At 33.3% G+C, this 14,782-nt stretch overlaps 2 protein-coding genes and 1 long non-coding RNA gene across 3 annotated transcripts; 1 reads left to right on the top strand and 2 right to left on the bottom strand.

The window, feature by feature from the left end:
* Window positions 1–115: 115 nt before the first annotated feature.
* On the bottom strand, window positions 116–4,658 carry LOC128187450 (uncharacterized; the record flags this gene model as incomplete). The annotated part of the gene is made up of 7 exons (XM_052857890.1): window positions 116–828; window positions 1,067–1,287; window positions 1,658–2,226; window positions 2,435–3,109; window positions 3,265–3,703; window positions 3,829–4,341; window positions 4,578–4,658. Coding segments are annotated over 7 exons (2,622 nt in total), but the record flags the coding sequence as incomplete, so codon positions are not given.
* A 743-nt stretch (window positions 4,659–5,401) lies between these two features.
* On the top strand, window positions 5,402–8,498 carry LOC128189525 (uncharacterized). Its single transcript, XR_008244247.1, has 2 exons — window positions 5,402–5,629; window positions 6,998–8,498. It is a non-coding gene; the product is annotated as an uncharacterized LOC128189525 (long non-coding RNA).
* Window positions 8,384–14,220, bottom strand: LOC128189524 (uncharacterized). Its single transcript, XM_052861169.1, has 8 exons — window positions 14,125–14,220; window positions 12,975–13,508; window positions 12,229–12,738; window positions 11,666–12,104; window positions 10,842–11,516; window positions 10,038–10,597; window positions 9,445–9,665; window positions 8,384–9,204 (listed from the first exon to the last, which is right to left on the bottom strand). Exons 2-8 carry the CDS (start codon window positions 13,485–13,487, stop codon window positions 9,081–9,083), a joined length of 3,042 nt encoding a protein of 1,013 aa, XP_052717129.1. The 5' UTR covers window positions 13,488–13,508; window positions 14,125–14,220; the 3' UTR covers window positions 8,384–9,080.
* Between the last annotated feature and the right edge of the window lie 562 nt (window positions 14,221–14,782).

The raw sequence follows: 14,782 nt of genomic DNA, 5'->3' as shown, positions 1-14,782 counted from the left end.
TGTATATTTTTTAGATATTTGATCATTATCCATTATATACTTCCATCTTTTGGTTACGTTTACATGTGTCTGCATAAATTGTAAAGTGTCATATAATAAAGTCGTATTATGTATACAATTTATTTGATTTCGTTTATTTTTAGAATTGACAAGGAAATAAATGAAGGGAAACACATTAAAAAACACTAAATAACGAATGTTCTATCGAAACTTTGTTTCCAGTTTGACATAGGAAACTATCATAGACCTTCTATTAAGAAATGAAGTTATATACAAAATAAAGAGATACATGAGATATGCAATATGCCACACACTTATGAAGGGGGGAATAAAATGACGTGCATGATTTAGCCGATCAATGATAGCCACATTGTTCAACTTGTTCCATTTAAATGTATATGAAGAATTAACGGATTGTTCTGGTTGAAAAACACAAGTTGCTTTAGATTTTAACTTCATACCAACAAGGTTACTTCACCAGATAGGGATGACCATGCTATGCAGTGAAATAAATTTACATTGTGCAATGAGTTTTTTCTGTACATCTTTTAAAAATTTTTGTTAAATAAAATTAACGATTTATCGTCAACAGTCGTGAAAGTATATTTCCCCGGAAAAAAAGTCAAAATTATTAAGTATTCAAATAGCATTTGTCAAAAATCCAACAAATACATGTGCGTGTCATATACTTTAAACTTATTTGTTCAGTTTTGTAAACAGCGTGAAAACTCCTTGTGTTCTGATGGGTTGCTGTTTTCCTTCGTGACATCTTTGGCAGCCAATTGTTCTAGCACCAAATCCAAATATTCTGGATCTGGATAACCATACCTTTAAAAAAGGAAAAACTATTCAGACCAAATGTTCATCATAATACATATTTTATCATATTCGTCAGAAAGATAAATGAGAAAGAAGTATACTATATCCTTGTAATTTAATTTTTAAGAATGAGTTACGATGTCCATTGTTTCTTGTATGTCATGTAGTGACGCATATTTAAATTAAATAATTTATCATAATTTAGTTGTACATAGTACTTAATTCGCGATAAAACTTGAATACTGACTCGTCTGGTCCTCCTTTGATGCTGGTTTTGTGAATGATTCCATTCCACGTGATGATGCAATTACAGGGCTTACATACGGACGAAGACTTCACCGTGAAAAGAAGTCCTCTGCTGAAAGCAACATTAAGGAGGCGTGTCACCAGACGCCCTTTCTCGTTGTCAGGAACATAGGCCGTATGGGTAATACGCCAGTAATTTCTTACGGGGAAAGGATGGAACGACTGAAACCAAGGAACAGATTTATTAAATTCACCGAAGTAAGATGCCATAACGATAATGTATTACTGTATGGCAGAAAATTGATTCGCAATATAAGTACCGACATTAAAGGGACGATTTTCTATACAGAACTCTTGAAGGCATACCGGTAATTTTCTAATAAGAAGCTGAACATTAACCAGCAAGTGTAAATTTCATATTAAAAGATTGCCGTGGTTTTATATTTTTTTAATCATAAAAGTGATGTGACTGTACAAAATTCATCCAAATAAAGGAGTTTTCGTGTATAAATGGTTTTTGAACTTTCACATATGCGGAGAAAGAGAAAATTGTAGTTTTTCTGAAATCATTAATCATTTTTGAAAATTATACTGTGCTTGCAGTCTGGTATTCCTCCTCAAACACGTATGTAATTACAATGGTTCCATCAGAGTCCTCATACCCAGGCAGTTTTTTCGGGTTTTCACTCATTTTCATTACGCCAAATGGCTGGGAATTCTCCTTTTTGGACGTATCTTCGCATGGTGGTCTTGCTTTAGAATCAAGAAATTGACGGCCGTCGCACGGAGGACAAGATCTCACGCCACATTTACCAAGTTTTGGGGATTTTTTGAAATTGTCTTTTTCATGATTGTTGTATGTTCCTTTTTTGTCGCAGGATCTTGTACCTTTACAGGAACTAAATGATTTTCCCGAATCTGTCTTTCTAGAATATTTTGGTCGCATATCCTTTGAATATTTCCAACATTCTGGTTTTGGTTTTGTTCGGCAACAAAAGCCTGCCCCAGTAAGCGCATTCTTTATTGAATTTAGAATGGTCTGAGACCCAACTACCACTGAAATGTTCTGCAAGGGACATTTTCCTTTTTGCAAATCTTTAACAACATCGACAAGACATTGGACACTGGTTTTTTCCAATTGCTTTGTTTTCATGAAACCACCTAAAATTTATATTTCAAGGTTCAAAATGACACAGTAAAATAAAATTTATAGAAATGGAGCATCATTTTACTGGAATCTTTTTATAGTATAAACTCAAAGCGGTATCAAATAATTAAGAGTTACATTTTTAAAATTTGTTATTTTAAACTTTTCGGAATAAGCGAGCGACTAAAAATTAAATAATAATTATAATAAAGAAAAAGTTACCCGCTCCAAGAAGGGGACAGACCAGACTTTTCAAACCAAGACACTCAGCCTCTTTGAAGACATTTCGTATGGTCTCCTTCAAGTCAAGTTCAAACTGGTCCATGGTATCCTTCTTTTCTTTTGTGGGACAGACAGCATGGAGAATATACTCCCAAGGCACAGTTAATTTCCCCTGTTTCATTGGTATGACTTTACAAGGAGGAACATCTTCTTTTGGGTTTACTGAAGGCATGTCTTGTTCCATGTTACCTAATCTATCAGATATTGCCTTTGCAATTCCCCCAAAAGACAAACATCTTGTATCTTGTGGACAAACTATTGCTGAACCATCAGTCGCAGCTATATAACCGACCTTTAAAGAAATACTTGTTTTGTCGGTAATATCAAATACGATGCCATCATCATCGCTACTGTTTTTGTTTGGACTTCTGCTTCGATCTTCCCGTTCTTTTTTCAAAACTCTCGATTCCCGAGAGGAAGGCAAATCTATCGTTTTACGAGTTAACTTCGATCCCGAGAGTCTCTCAAAAGTTGTTGTAATTAGACGAACCATTGTGAGATCAACATCAACGAAGTGGATTTCGTGAAGACTGGTGCCAGTGTATTGCTTACTGAAGGCAACGACTGCTTTATAGTATTGTTCAGTACAGCTTTCTTTTGGAACACCGAAGATACCTGTAGAATGTATAAACAGCTACTGTATGAAGTTTAAAAATGAACCCGTATAAACAGAAATTGCCCCCACAATTGTTCCCACAAACCACTTGAAGCCATTTTATGATAAGAAACATTCAATAAATTCATATATATCTCATCATCACATAGCTTACCAGAACTTATAGCTGGAATAGCTAATGAGCGGAGCCCTAATTTATCAGCCCGTCTAAACGTAACTTCTACCGCCTCCTGTACATCGTTGAGACACAATTTTTTCTCTTTATCATCGTAGTCGTACCAAGTTGGTCCTACTGTATGGATTACGTTTTTATAAGGAAGCTTTCCGGCTGACGTCACACAACAAGAACCGACAGCCAAACGTCCGTGTTTCTTCACGTATTCTTTACTTTCTTTATCAAATTCGTACCCGGCTGCATCTGATATAGCTCTTGCAACTCCACCACCATGACTGAGAGATTCATTGGCAGCATTTACGATGCCTTCTACAGGCAGATTTCGTATGTCTCCATAATAAATTTTGATAACCAACCCTTCTTTTGTTATCATTTCACTCATGTTTACTTCTATTTCTGGTGTCGTGTCATCGTCGAGCTATAAAACATCAAATAACTAATAAACAAATCAATATTCATAAAATATATATTAATAAACGTGCCAAAGAACTCATTAAGGTTGAAATAACATTTGTTAAACACATACATTTGTTTAAAACAAACCTTTTTTGTTTGGACCGTTTCTTTCGGAATTATTTCCGTCTTCGCAGATTTCGGAAATAACTCGGGTAGCTTGGTACCATTTTCCAAAAATAACTGGATATTTTCAAAGGTCGACGCAACATCGCCTTTTATTCCTGTAATCCATACAACGGAAAGGCTTTTCTCCCAGTAAAAGCTTACATTTCCGTATGTTTTTGGGCACTCCTTTTGCACATCCGTCGAATAGGGATTGATTTTAATAGCTTTAGATTCCAAAGTTGAGGTCTTTTGAACCAAAACATTGATGGCCCCAATTACCAAGGGTTCCAGATGAATGGGTCCCGAGTTGACTGAAGCAGGCCGATCAGAAATCGGTTCAGCTGATTTCAGAACTTCATTGATGGATCGTTGTGAGTGGACAAAATGAAGTTTCTGACGAGGAACGTATGGGAGCGGTTCGATGACCAGACAACAGGAGGGACTGATGTCATGAAACGTTGTTACCAAACGAATGTCTTTCCAATCATTTTCAACCTAATAACCAAAGTAAACCTAATCAAATCAAAATGCATAAATATCATTTAAATGAAAGTTTCTTTGTTTAAAATGGTTTTCTATTTATAAAGAATAAAACTTTGCAAAGGTATCCCTTTTTTCTTTTAATGTACGATATTCGATGATTTTTTAAAGTGGAAATTTATTCAAGAAGGCTATTTTACATGATTTATTATTTATATTATCATAGTATATGTGAATATTGTATCTTCTACCTTAAATGTCACTTCTCCATTTATGGTCCACAGAAAAGGATATTCTTGTTTTATTGCAATATACGCCTCTTCAACCTCAAATAGTTTGTATTTGTATCAATCAGCACATTCACTGGAATATTGTTTGTTACACATCAAGTCATTTATATTGGGATCAAAATGGTAGATGTTTTGTTGCTTTACCTACCTCTGATATTCTTTTAAACACCATCACCAGCCCTGTAAAGTGAAGTGGTGCAGTTTGTTACATGTAAAAATAGCGACTATTGATCTGCAGATGAATTAACATTATGAAACTTATTTTTCGAGGTCGGATAGCATTTTTAAGAGAAAGTCTGGTGCAAATTAAATGATGATATCAGAAGTAAATTGCCTGAAGAATTTATGGTACAAATTTTCTTCCACAGAATTTGTGGAAATAAGATTACTGTGGAATCATTTAAATTCGTGGGGGCCAATTTTCGTGGATTGTGAATTTTTTGTTCATTCAAGGGGGTGTAATTTCGTGGATGCGTCAGTTACTGTTTCAGTAACAAAGATAATTCTTTCTAAATTTGATTTCGTTGAGGATTTGAATTCATGGGATTGGACTACCCACGAATACCACGAAAATTGAGCCACCACGAATATCAATGATTCCACAGTGTATAATCAGTCCAAACCAGCACATTTTTGTGTGTGGCGTAAATTGCAGTTCTTTATGATGGTAGGCACTGTGGCTCCCAGGTCGTCCATCCAAATTTGGAAGCCGGGGACCAAAGACTGTGAGCTACAGACCTGAAGCAACTTGTAAATGGCCACCACCCTTGATTCACAAAAACCTTTCATTCACCAAGATCATTCTGTATACTGACCTATAATTCATCACTGAACATTAGATGCATCGGTGTGAAAATAACTCGGTGAATTATGTGGTTTTTAATTCTAACTAATAGGCACAATTATCTTCCTTATCCTTATCCAATTTTTATAATGAAAATAAACCTTTATTTCATTATTATCATGTGAAACATCTTTACACAGGTTGGTCAAATCAAAGTGATGATTTCTAGGTAAAAATCAAAATCTGAGTGACTGGTGGGGGCAAAAAGCTAATGAGAAGGGAAATGAAGGGTTTTTGATCCCTTGTGACTTAAAGTATTAATGTCTGTGTAACTAATTGTGCCATTTCTGCTTTCTTGGTTGTTGAGATGTTTTGAATTTTCCAATTTTCCAGCCCATTTTAAGCCAGACCCAGATGATGAGGTAAAGGTATAGCATGGCAAGAGAAGCATTTAGTTTTGGCCAATAACAAAACAAGTTAAATTAAAAAAAAGTTAGAAACCATCTCACCCTTCAAATTAAAATGTACCCGTATATCAATATTTGAATTGTGAAAAAACCAACAACAAAAAAATCACAATTATATGATTATCAAATTGCAGTGGACTTTAGATAGGACAAAATTCTCAGTTTATTAAGAAGAAAAAAAGAGCATTAAATATCTAGCAAAAGGGATAGTTTTTATCTCATTTAATGCAATATGTTGGTTTCACTGGTATGATTTTCCCTGTATCCAAAGTCTACTGTAGATTCATTTTAAAGATTTTTTTTTTACTGCAAGATGTTTATTATTTAGAGCAAGATTGTAAATAAATTGTGTGTTACAAGCATATATTGTCAACATATATTGAGCTGCATACTTTATTTTGGTTTATTAATGCATTTTATTGCATGTGCATATTTAGAATATGAATCAAGAATCAAGAAAAACAATTTAAACATAAAGAAATTTGTTCTGTGAGCAGTTGTAACAGTAAACAGCTTTAAATGGAGTTTGATAAGAAACTTGATTAAAGCAGCTTTAGAAGCAGAAAATGGATAAACTTTCATTTTTTGGTGACATTTAACAGTTTTGTTGGTATTTAATTTCCTTGTTCAAAAATTAACAAAACTTTTAAACCAAATTTTTTAAGGAAATTTATGTCATTATTAAATGTTGTCATAATACTATGCCAATGGAAGGAATTGATATAATTAAAAATTTCCTTTCTAATAAGATATTCAAAAAATTCAAGTAGTTTTGTTAATTACTGTAGGCATGTGTATGTTTTAAATAGATTTTATGAATTTTACCCATTATTGTCAACTAATTGCTTTCTATGTCTTGTTAAATGTCTGAACACAGATGAAAATTAATTTTATAGTTTAGTCTCTAGATATTGAATAGAAGGAATACATGTATATACATATATCAATATGTTACTGGATAAAAAGTATTGGAAAAGCCGGAAGATTTTGTGAAATTTATTTGTCGTACGATTTTTTTTTGGTACTTTCCGTCTCAATTTATTTCTAATTTTGTTTTTATTATAGTTTAAGTGACAAAAAATATATTCGTTTTTCAAAACGTAATGGTCACACTTTTCCTCTACTTCCAGAAAGAGGACTCTTCGATAAAACCCTGAGAAAGACGTAAAAGCCATGGAGGAAAGGACTACAGAGCTGCAATGACTACATTTAATCTGGTTCCTTTAGCATTTAAAATTGAAATGAACAATTTGCATCAAGTTTGTGCACATACACTATTAAAATCATAGGGTAATTATGAAATGTAGCAACTCTCATACTTGTATAACCTTTAGCCTACACATGCATTAGCTAATTGGAGAGAGTGTTTGTGTGTGATAAGAATGATATCGATACCAATTTTATTTAATTTGTGAAAGAGTACTTCGATGGTATGGGAATTTTTTTTGATCATGCAAAGCATGAGGACACTTAATTGTAGCCCTGTCTGTCTCTCCTATAGACTTCCTAAAGTATTGTCACAGTGTATATGAAATTGCAAGCAGCGCTTACTCCTGGGATTTTTCCCCATTCTGATATTAATTAATATATTTTCACTTTGTTAAATAGCTGAAAGGTTTCTTGTAGTGTCAACAAACTAAATTGTCATATGGGTCAACATACATGTACATAATTTTGCTTTGTTATGTTTTTTCATAAATAAGTCAACCATTTGTATTCACATCATATGCCTAGATCTCAAACAAAAGCTATTTGTAAGTATTTTATTTTCACCCTTACCAATTGTTTCTGCAATTCATTTTACAGTTTGACTCAGAAAACTTATTTTTTCAGTGATTGCTCTGAATGATAAATGTTCATTAATTAACAGTCATTGAAATCAATGGTATTTAGTTATCTAGAGAGATAGCCAACACTAGCAAGCTAAAAATATATTTATTTTCAATTGATTTAGTTTTTATATGTCACTGTAGATTTTGACATTGTGATGTATATTTTTTAAATTTCCTCTCAAAGAGATGAACTTTTTCTCTAAAACTGCTACCCTACTAATGCTTTATGACAGAAAACCTGAAAAATAATTCATCTTCACTACAGTATAAAGCTCAAACTGCTCTTAGTAACATTCCATTCTATTTATGTAATAAATTGTTTGATTAATTATCCGTACCATGGCTACGCTAGTTCTTCCTGCTGAAGAAATGGAAATGGGAAATAAAAATAAAGTTCGTGTTTTCCTGATTATCGTACAAGTGGAATAATGTAACAAATATATCTATAATACTAGAATTACCCTTTAGATTAATGAAGAGAGGTATCCTGCGAGAAAATAATTCCTGGTGAATGTTATGATGGAAATAGAATGGGACCATATCTATATATTAAGCTTGGTTATTCTTGGCCATGTTTGCTCATTGTGATAGAAAGTGCTGAGGGTATTTTGATCCCTGGTTAAATAGTATTTTATAGATGATTTTTCTTTTAAAACAAAGGTTTATTTATATGAACTATGTATATTTTTTAGATATTTGATCATTATCCATTATTTACTTCATCTTTTGGTTACGTTTACATGTGTCTGCATAAATTGTAAAGTGTCATATAATAAAGTCGTATTATGTATACAATTTATTTGATTTCGTGTATTTTTAGAATTGACAAGGAAATGAATGAAGGGAAACACATTAAAAAACACTAAATAACGAATGTTCTATCGAAACTTTGTTTCCAGTTTGACATAGGAAACTATCATAGACCTTCTATTAAGAAATGAAGTTATATACAAAATAAAGAGATACATGAGATATGCAATATGCCACACACTTATGAAGGGGAAAATAAAATGACGTGCATGATTTAGCCGATCAATGATAGCCACATTGTTCAACTTGTTCCATTTAAATGTATATGAAGAATCAACGGATTGTTCTGGTTGAAAAACACAAGTTGCTTTAGATTTTAACTTCATACCAACAAGTTTACTTCACCAGATAGGGATGACCATGCTATGCAGTGAAATAAATTTACATTGTGCAATGATTTTTTTCTGTACATCTTTTAAATATTTTTGTAAAATAAAATTAACGATTTATCGTCAACAGTCGTGAAAGTATATTTCCCCGGAAAAAAAGTCAAAATTATTAAGTATTCAAATAGCATTTTTCAAAAATCCAACCAATACATGTGCGTGTCATATATTTTGAACTTATTTGTTCAGTTTTGTAAACAGCGTGAAAACTCCTTGTGCTCTGATGGGTTGCTGTTTTCCTTCGTGACATCTTTGGCAGCCAATTGTTCTAGCACCAAATCCAAATATTCTGGATCTGGATAACCATACCTTTAAAAAAGGAAACACTATTCAGACCAAATGTTCATCATAATACATATTTTATCATATTCGTCAAAAAGATAAATGATGAAGAAGTATACTATATCCTTCTAATTTAATTTTTAAGAATGAGTTACGATGTTCATTGTTTCTTGTATGTCACATGTAGTGACGCATATTTAAATAAAATAATTTATCATAATTTAGTTGTACATAGTACTTAATTTGCGATAAAAATTGAATACTGACTCGTCTGGTCCTCCTTTGATGCTGGTTTTGTGAACGATTCCATTCCACGCGATGATGCCATTACAGGGCTTACATCCAGACGAAGACTTCACCGTGAAAAGAAGTCCTCTACTGAAAGCAACATTAAGGAGGCGTGTCACCAGACGCCCTTTCTCGTTGTCAGGAACATAGGCCGTATGGGTAATACGCGAGTATTTTCTTCCGGGGAAAGGATGGAACGACTGAAACCAAGGAACAGATTTATTCAATTCATCGAAGTAAGATGCCATAACGATAATGTATTACTGTATGGTAGAAAATTGATTCGCAATATAAGTACCGACATTAAAGGGACGATTTTCTATACAGAACTCTTGAAGGCATACCGGTAATTTTCTAATAAGAAGCTGAACATTAACCAGCAAGTGTAAATTTCATATTAAAAGATTGCCGTGGTTTTATATTTTTTTAATCATAAAAGTGATGTGTCTGTGCAAAATACATCCAAGTAAAGGAGTTTTCGTGTATAAATGGTTTTTGAACTTTCACATATGCGGAGAAAGAGAAAATTGTAGTTTTTCTGAAATCATTAAAAAAAATTATACTGTGCTTACAGTCTGGTATCCATCCTCAAACACGTATGTAATGACAATGGTTCCATCAGAGTCCTCATACCCAGGCAGTTTTTTCAGGTTTTCACTCATTTTCATTACGCCAAATGGCTGGGAATTCTCCTTTTTGGACGTATCTTCGCATGGTGGTCTTGCTTTAGGATCACGAAATTGACGGCCGTCGCACGGGGGACAAGATCTCACGCCACATTTGCCAAGTTTTGGGGATTTTTTAAAATTTTCTTTTTCATGACTGTTGTATGTTCCTTTTTTGTCGCAGGATCGTGTACCTTTACATGAACTAAATGATTTTCCCGAATCTGTCTTTCTAGAATATTTTGGTCGCATATCCTTTGAATATTTCCAACATTCCGGTTTTGGTTTTGTTCGGCAACAAAAGCCTGCCCCAGTAAGCGCATTCTTTATTGAATTTAGAATGGTCTGAGACCCAACTACCACTGAAATGTTCTGCAAGGGACAATTTCCTTTTTGCAAATCTTTAACAACATCGACAAGACATTGGACACAGGTTTTTTCCAATTCCTTTGTTTTCATGAAACCACCTAAAATTTATATTTCAAGGTTCAAAATGACACAGTAAAATAAAATTTATAGAAAGCCCAGCTTCGAAACTTTTGAAAAAAAGTTAGGGATTGGAGCATCGTTTTACTGGAATCTTTTTAAAATATAAACTCAAAGCGGTATCAAATAATTAAGAGTTACATTTTTAAAATTTGTTATTTTAAACTTTTCGGAATAAGCGAGCGACTAAAAATTAAATAATAATTATAATAAAGAAAAAGTTACCCGCTCCAAGAAGAGGACAGACCAGACTTTTCAAACCAAGACACGCAGCCTCTTTGAAGACATTTCGTATGGTCTCCTTCAAGTCAAGTTCAAACTGTTCCATGGTATCCTTCTTTTCTTTTGTGGGACAGACAGCATGGAGAATATACTCCCAAGGCACAGTTAATTTCCCCTGTTTCATTGGTATGACTTTACCAGGAGGAACATCTTCTTTTGGGTTTACTGAAGGCATGTCTTGTTCCATGTTACCTAATCTATCAGATATTGCCTTTGCAATTCCCCCCAAAGACAAACATCTTGTATCTTGTGGACAAACTATTGCTGAACCATCAGTCGCAGCAATATTACCGACCTTTAAAGAAATACTTGTTTTGTCGGTAATATCAAATACGATGCCATCATCATCGCTACTGTTTTTGTTTGGACTTCTGCTTCGATCTTCCCGTTCTTTTTTCAAAACTCTCGATTCCCGAGAGGTAGGCAAATCTATCGTTTTACGAGTTAACTTCGATCCCGAGAGTCTCTCAAAAGTTGTTGTAATTAGACGAACCATTGTGAGATCAACATCAACGAAGTGGATTTCTTGAAGACTGGTGCCAGTGTATTGCTTACTGAAGGCAACGACTGCTTTATAGTATTGTTCAGTACAGCTTTCTTTTGGAACACCGAAGATACCTGTAGAAAGTATAAACAACTACTGTATGAAATTTAAAAATGAACCCATAGAAACAGAAATTGCCCTGTTCCCACAAACCACTTGAAGCCATTTTATGATAAGAAACATTTAATAAATTTCATTTATATCTCATCATCACATAGCTTACCAGAACTTATAGCTGGAATAGCTAATGAGCGGAGTCCTAATTTATCAGCCCGTCTAAACGTAACTTCTACCGCCTCCTGTACATCGTTGAGACACAATTTTTTCTCTTTATCATCGTAGTCGTACCAAGTTGGTCCTACTGTATGGATTACGTTTTTATAAGGAAGCTTTCCGGCTGACGTCACACAACAAGAACCGACAGCCAAACGTCCGTGTTTCTTCACGTATTCTTTACTTTCTTTATCAAATTCGTAACCGGCTGCATCTGATATAGCTCTTGCAACTCCACCACCATGACTGAGAGATTCATTGGCAGCATTTACGATGCCTTCTACAGGCAGATTTCGTATGTCTCCATAATAAATTTTGATAGCCAACCCTTCTTTTGTTATCATTTCACTCATGTTTCCTTCTTTTTCTGGTGTCGTGTCATCGTCGAGCTATAAAACATCAAATAACTAATAAACAAATGAATATTCATAAGATATACAGTAATAAACGTGCCAAAGAATTCATTAAGTTGAAATAACGTTTGTAAAACACATAAATTTGTTTAAAACAAACCCTTTTTGTCTGGACCGTTTCTTTCGGAATTATTTCCGTCTTCGCAGATTTCGGAAACAACTCGGGTAGCTTGGTACCATTTTCCAAAAATAACTGGATATTTTCAAAGGTCGACGCAACATCGCTTTTTTTTCCTGTAATCCATACAACGGAAAGGTTTTTCTCCCAGTAAAAGCTTACATTTCCGTATGTTTTTGGGCACTCCTTTTGCACATCCACATAGGAATTGATTTTAATAGCTTTAGATTCCAAAGTTGAGGTCTTTTGAACCAAAACATTGATGGCCCCAATTACGAAGGGTTCCAGATGAATGGGTCCCGAGTTGACTGAAGCAGGCCGATCAGAAATCGGTTCAGCTGATTTCAGAACTTCATTGATGGATCGTTGTGAGTGGACAAAATGAAGTTTCTGACGAGGAACGTATGGAACTGGATCGATGACCAGACAACAGGAGGGACTGATGTCATGAAACGTTGTTACCAAACGAATGTCTTTCCAATCATTTTCAACCTAATAACCAAAGTAAACCTAATCAAATCTAACTGCATAAATATTATTTAAATGAAAGTTTCTTTGTTTAAAAAGGTTTTTTATTTATAAAATATAAAATTTTGTAAAGGTATCCTTTTTTCCTTTTAAACTACGATATTCGATGATTTTTAAAAGAAGAAATTTATTCAGAAAGGCTCTTTTACATGATTTATTATTCATATTATCCTACTATATGTGAATATTGTATCTTCTACCTTAAATGTCACTTCTCCATTTATGGTCCATAGAAAAGGATATTCTTGTTTTATTGCATTATACGCCTCTTCAACCTCGTTTTCTTCACCACTCAGCCAATAACAACAGCTTGATGGATCCCACGTCACAAGGACGTTTTGCAAGTTCATCTCATTTAAATCTGTTTGGTCACCATTCAGTTTTGGTAATATTGGTCTTGTTTCAAATCTGGTGAGAAATGCTGATAAAACGTTGCAGAGATCGTTCCCAACGTTTTGAAGGATTTTTGGCGTTTTCCCAGAGACATGGAAAACATTAACATGCTTTCCATCGAATTCGAGAACATATCCACGCATCTGCAAGACACTTTGCAAGGATGATAGCTCCCTGGTCAAAACATACTGCATTATAGAGGGAGGAATCCATGGCGATAAATCGAACACTTCTGATTGATCTTTAGTTTTGAATAGGACGGATTCATTGTGTATCGTGATGTGAATCTTGATGTCTTTCCAAGAAGTTTCCATTTCCATCTCTACATGTATCTATTTATTCTAAATTAAATGAAATAATTTAAAGGGTGCTTGTGGAGTTCCCTTTTTTAAGATATTTCTTATTGTTGAAATAAAATTTTGGTCGGTAATTTTAATCAACGCCTGTATATAAGACTAAATCGTGTTAGATGAGAGACACTAAATTCGCGGACGTTTCTTTAAATATCGTTTTTTTATAATGCCAAAACTTTCATAGGGAACATAATATTTACGGTCTTAACTCCATATCAAAGAATGTTTTCTTTTCTGATAAATATAAAATCTGTTGACTATAATGACCTCTACAATCTTAGTTTTTTCATAAACCTCTATGAAATAGTCTATACATAAATTAACATTCTAGGCCTCCATAGCACTCTAATTATACGCCAGTCATTATTGTAAGGAGCAAAGTGATAAAAAATCTACGGATCCATCGTTTACTTTCACAAGTTAGCGACTTAGCTTGCTTTGGTTCAGTGTAGATCTGTACGTTATACCTCAACAAAACATTTCATTTTTCCTTTCTACTTTCAAATGTAGAAATATTATATATTTAGATGGCTTTGGTAAAGATTTAAATAAAATAAACATTTACGCAAGAGTGAATTGACTTGAAAATACATGTTATACTTACCTCTAGATTTGTTGTGATTAAACAGAATTCCAACAAATTTAAGAGATCATATAGTTTTCTATAAGGAAGGATGTGGGCCAATATATAATATCTGAGAGTTATAAACATTCATCATTTGCGGAATAAAATTATAAAAATCGTGACGGTATTACTTTAAATAGAATCAAACCCAAAGTTGACAAATGAAGTTCAGCTAAATACAACATTAATTTGGTTTTTATTAAAAATAAGGAAGAAAAGCACACGTGAATGAAATGTAATTTTTTGTCAGAATTTATCATATATATATATATATATATATATATATATATATATATATATATATATATATATATATATATATATATATATATATATATATATATATATATATGACACTGCAAATCCTATTAACAAGATACCTTAAATTAATTTCATTTATTTTAAATCATGAAATCGTAAAAAAGATGTTAAAGCCTCAATAAAATCATTGATCAGTCAGTGTCATTATGAAACAGCCAAATTTATGATGAAATATTTATTTCTAATTGCAATTGGAAGTAAAAGTCAATGACATAATTATATGTAACTATATTATATAACTTGTTACCTATTTTAACCGCGAAAAACAATTATTATGTTGGAATGACCGTAATTCCCTACTTTCTAATATTACAAT

This window comes from Crassostrea angulata, chromosome 6 (assembly GCF_025612915.1).
Source record: "Crassostrea angulata isolate pt1a10 chromosome 6, ASM2561291v2, whole genome shotgun sequence".
Lineage (NCBI taxonomy): Eukaryota > Metazoa > Mollusca > Bivalvia > Ostreida > Ostreidae > Magallana > Magallana angulata.
Note: the sequence above shows the minus strand (reverse complement) of the source record. Positions and strands in the feature narration are given on the sequence as shown.

Bases quoted from the DNA above. Each gene is read 5' to 3' on its own strand.
- LOC128189524 (XM_052861169.1), bottom strand. From the start codon at position 13,487: ATGGAAATGGAAACTTCTTGGAAAGACATCAAGATTCACATCACGATA. The intron at 12,739-12,974 runs GTAGAAGATACA...TTTGGTTATTAG, and splicing joins ATGGAGAAGTGACATTTAAG to GTTGAAAATGATTGGAAAGA. The intron at 12,105-12,228 runs GTTTGTTTTAAA...GATGTTTTATAG, and splicing joins AAACGGTCCAGACAAAAAGG to CTCGACGATGACACGACACC.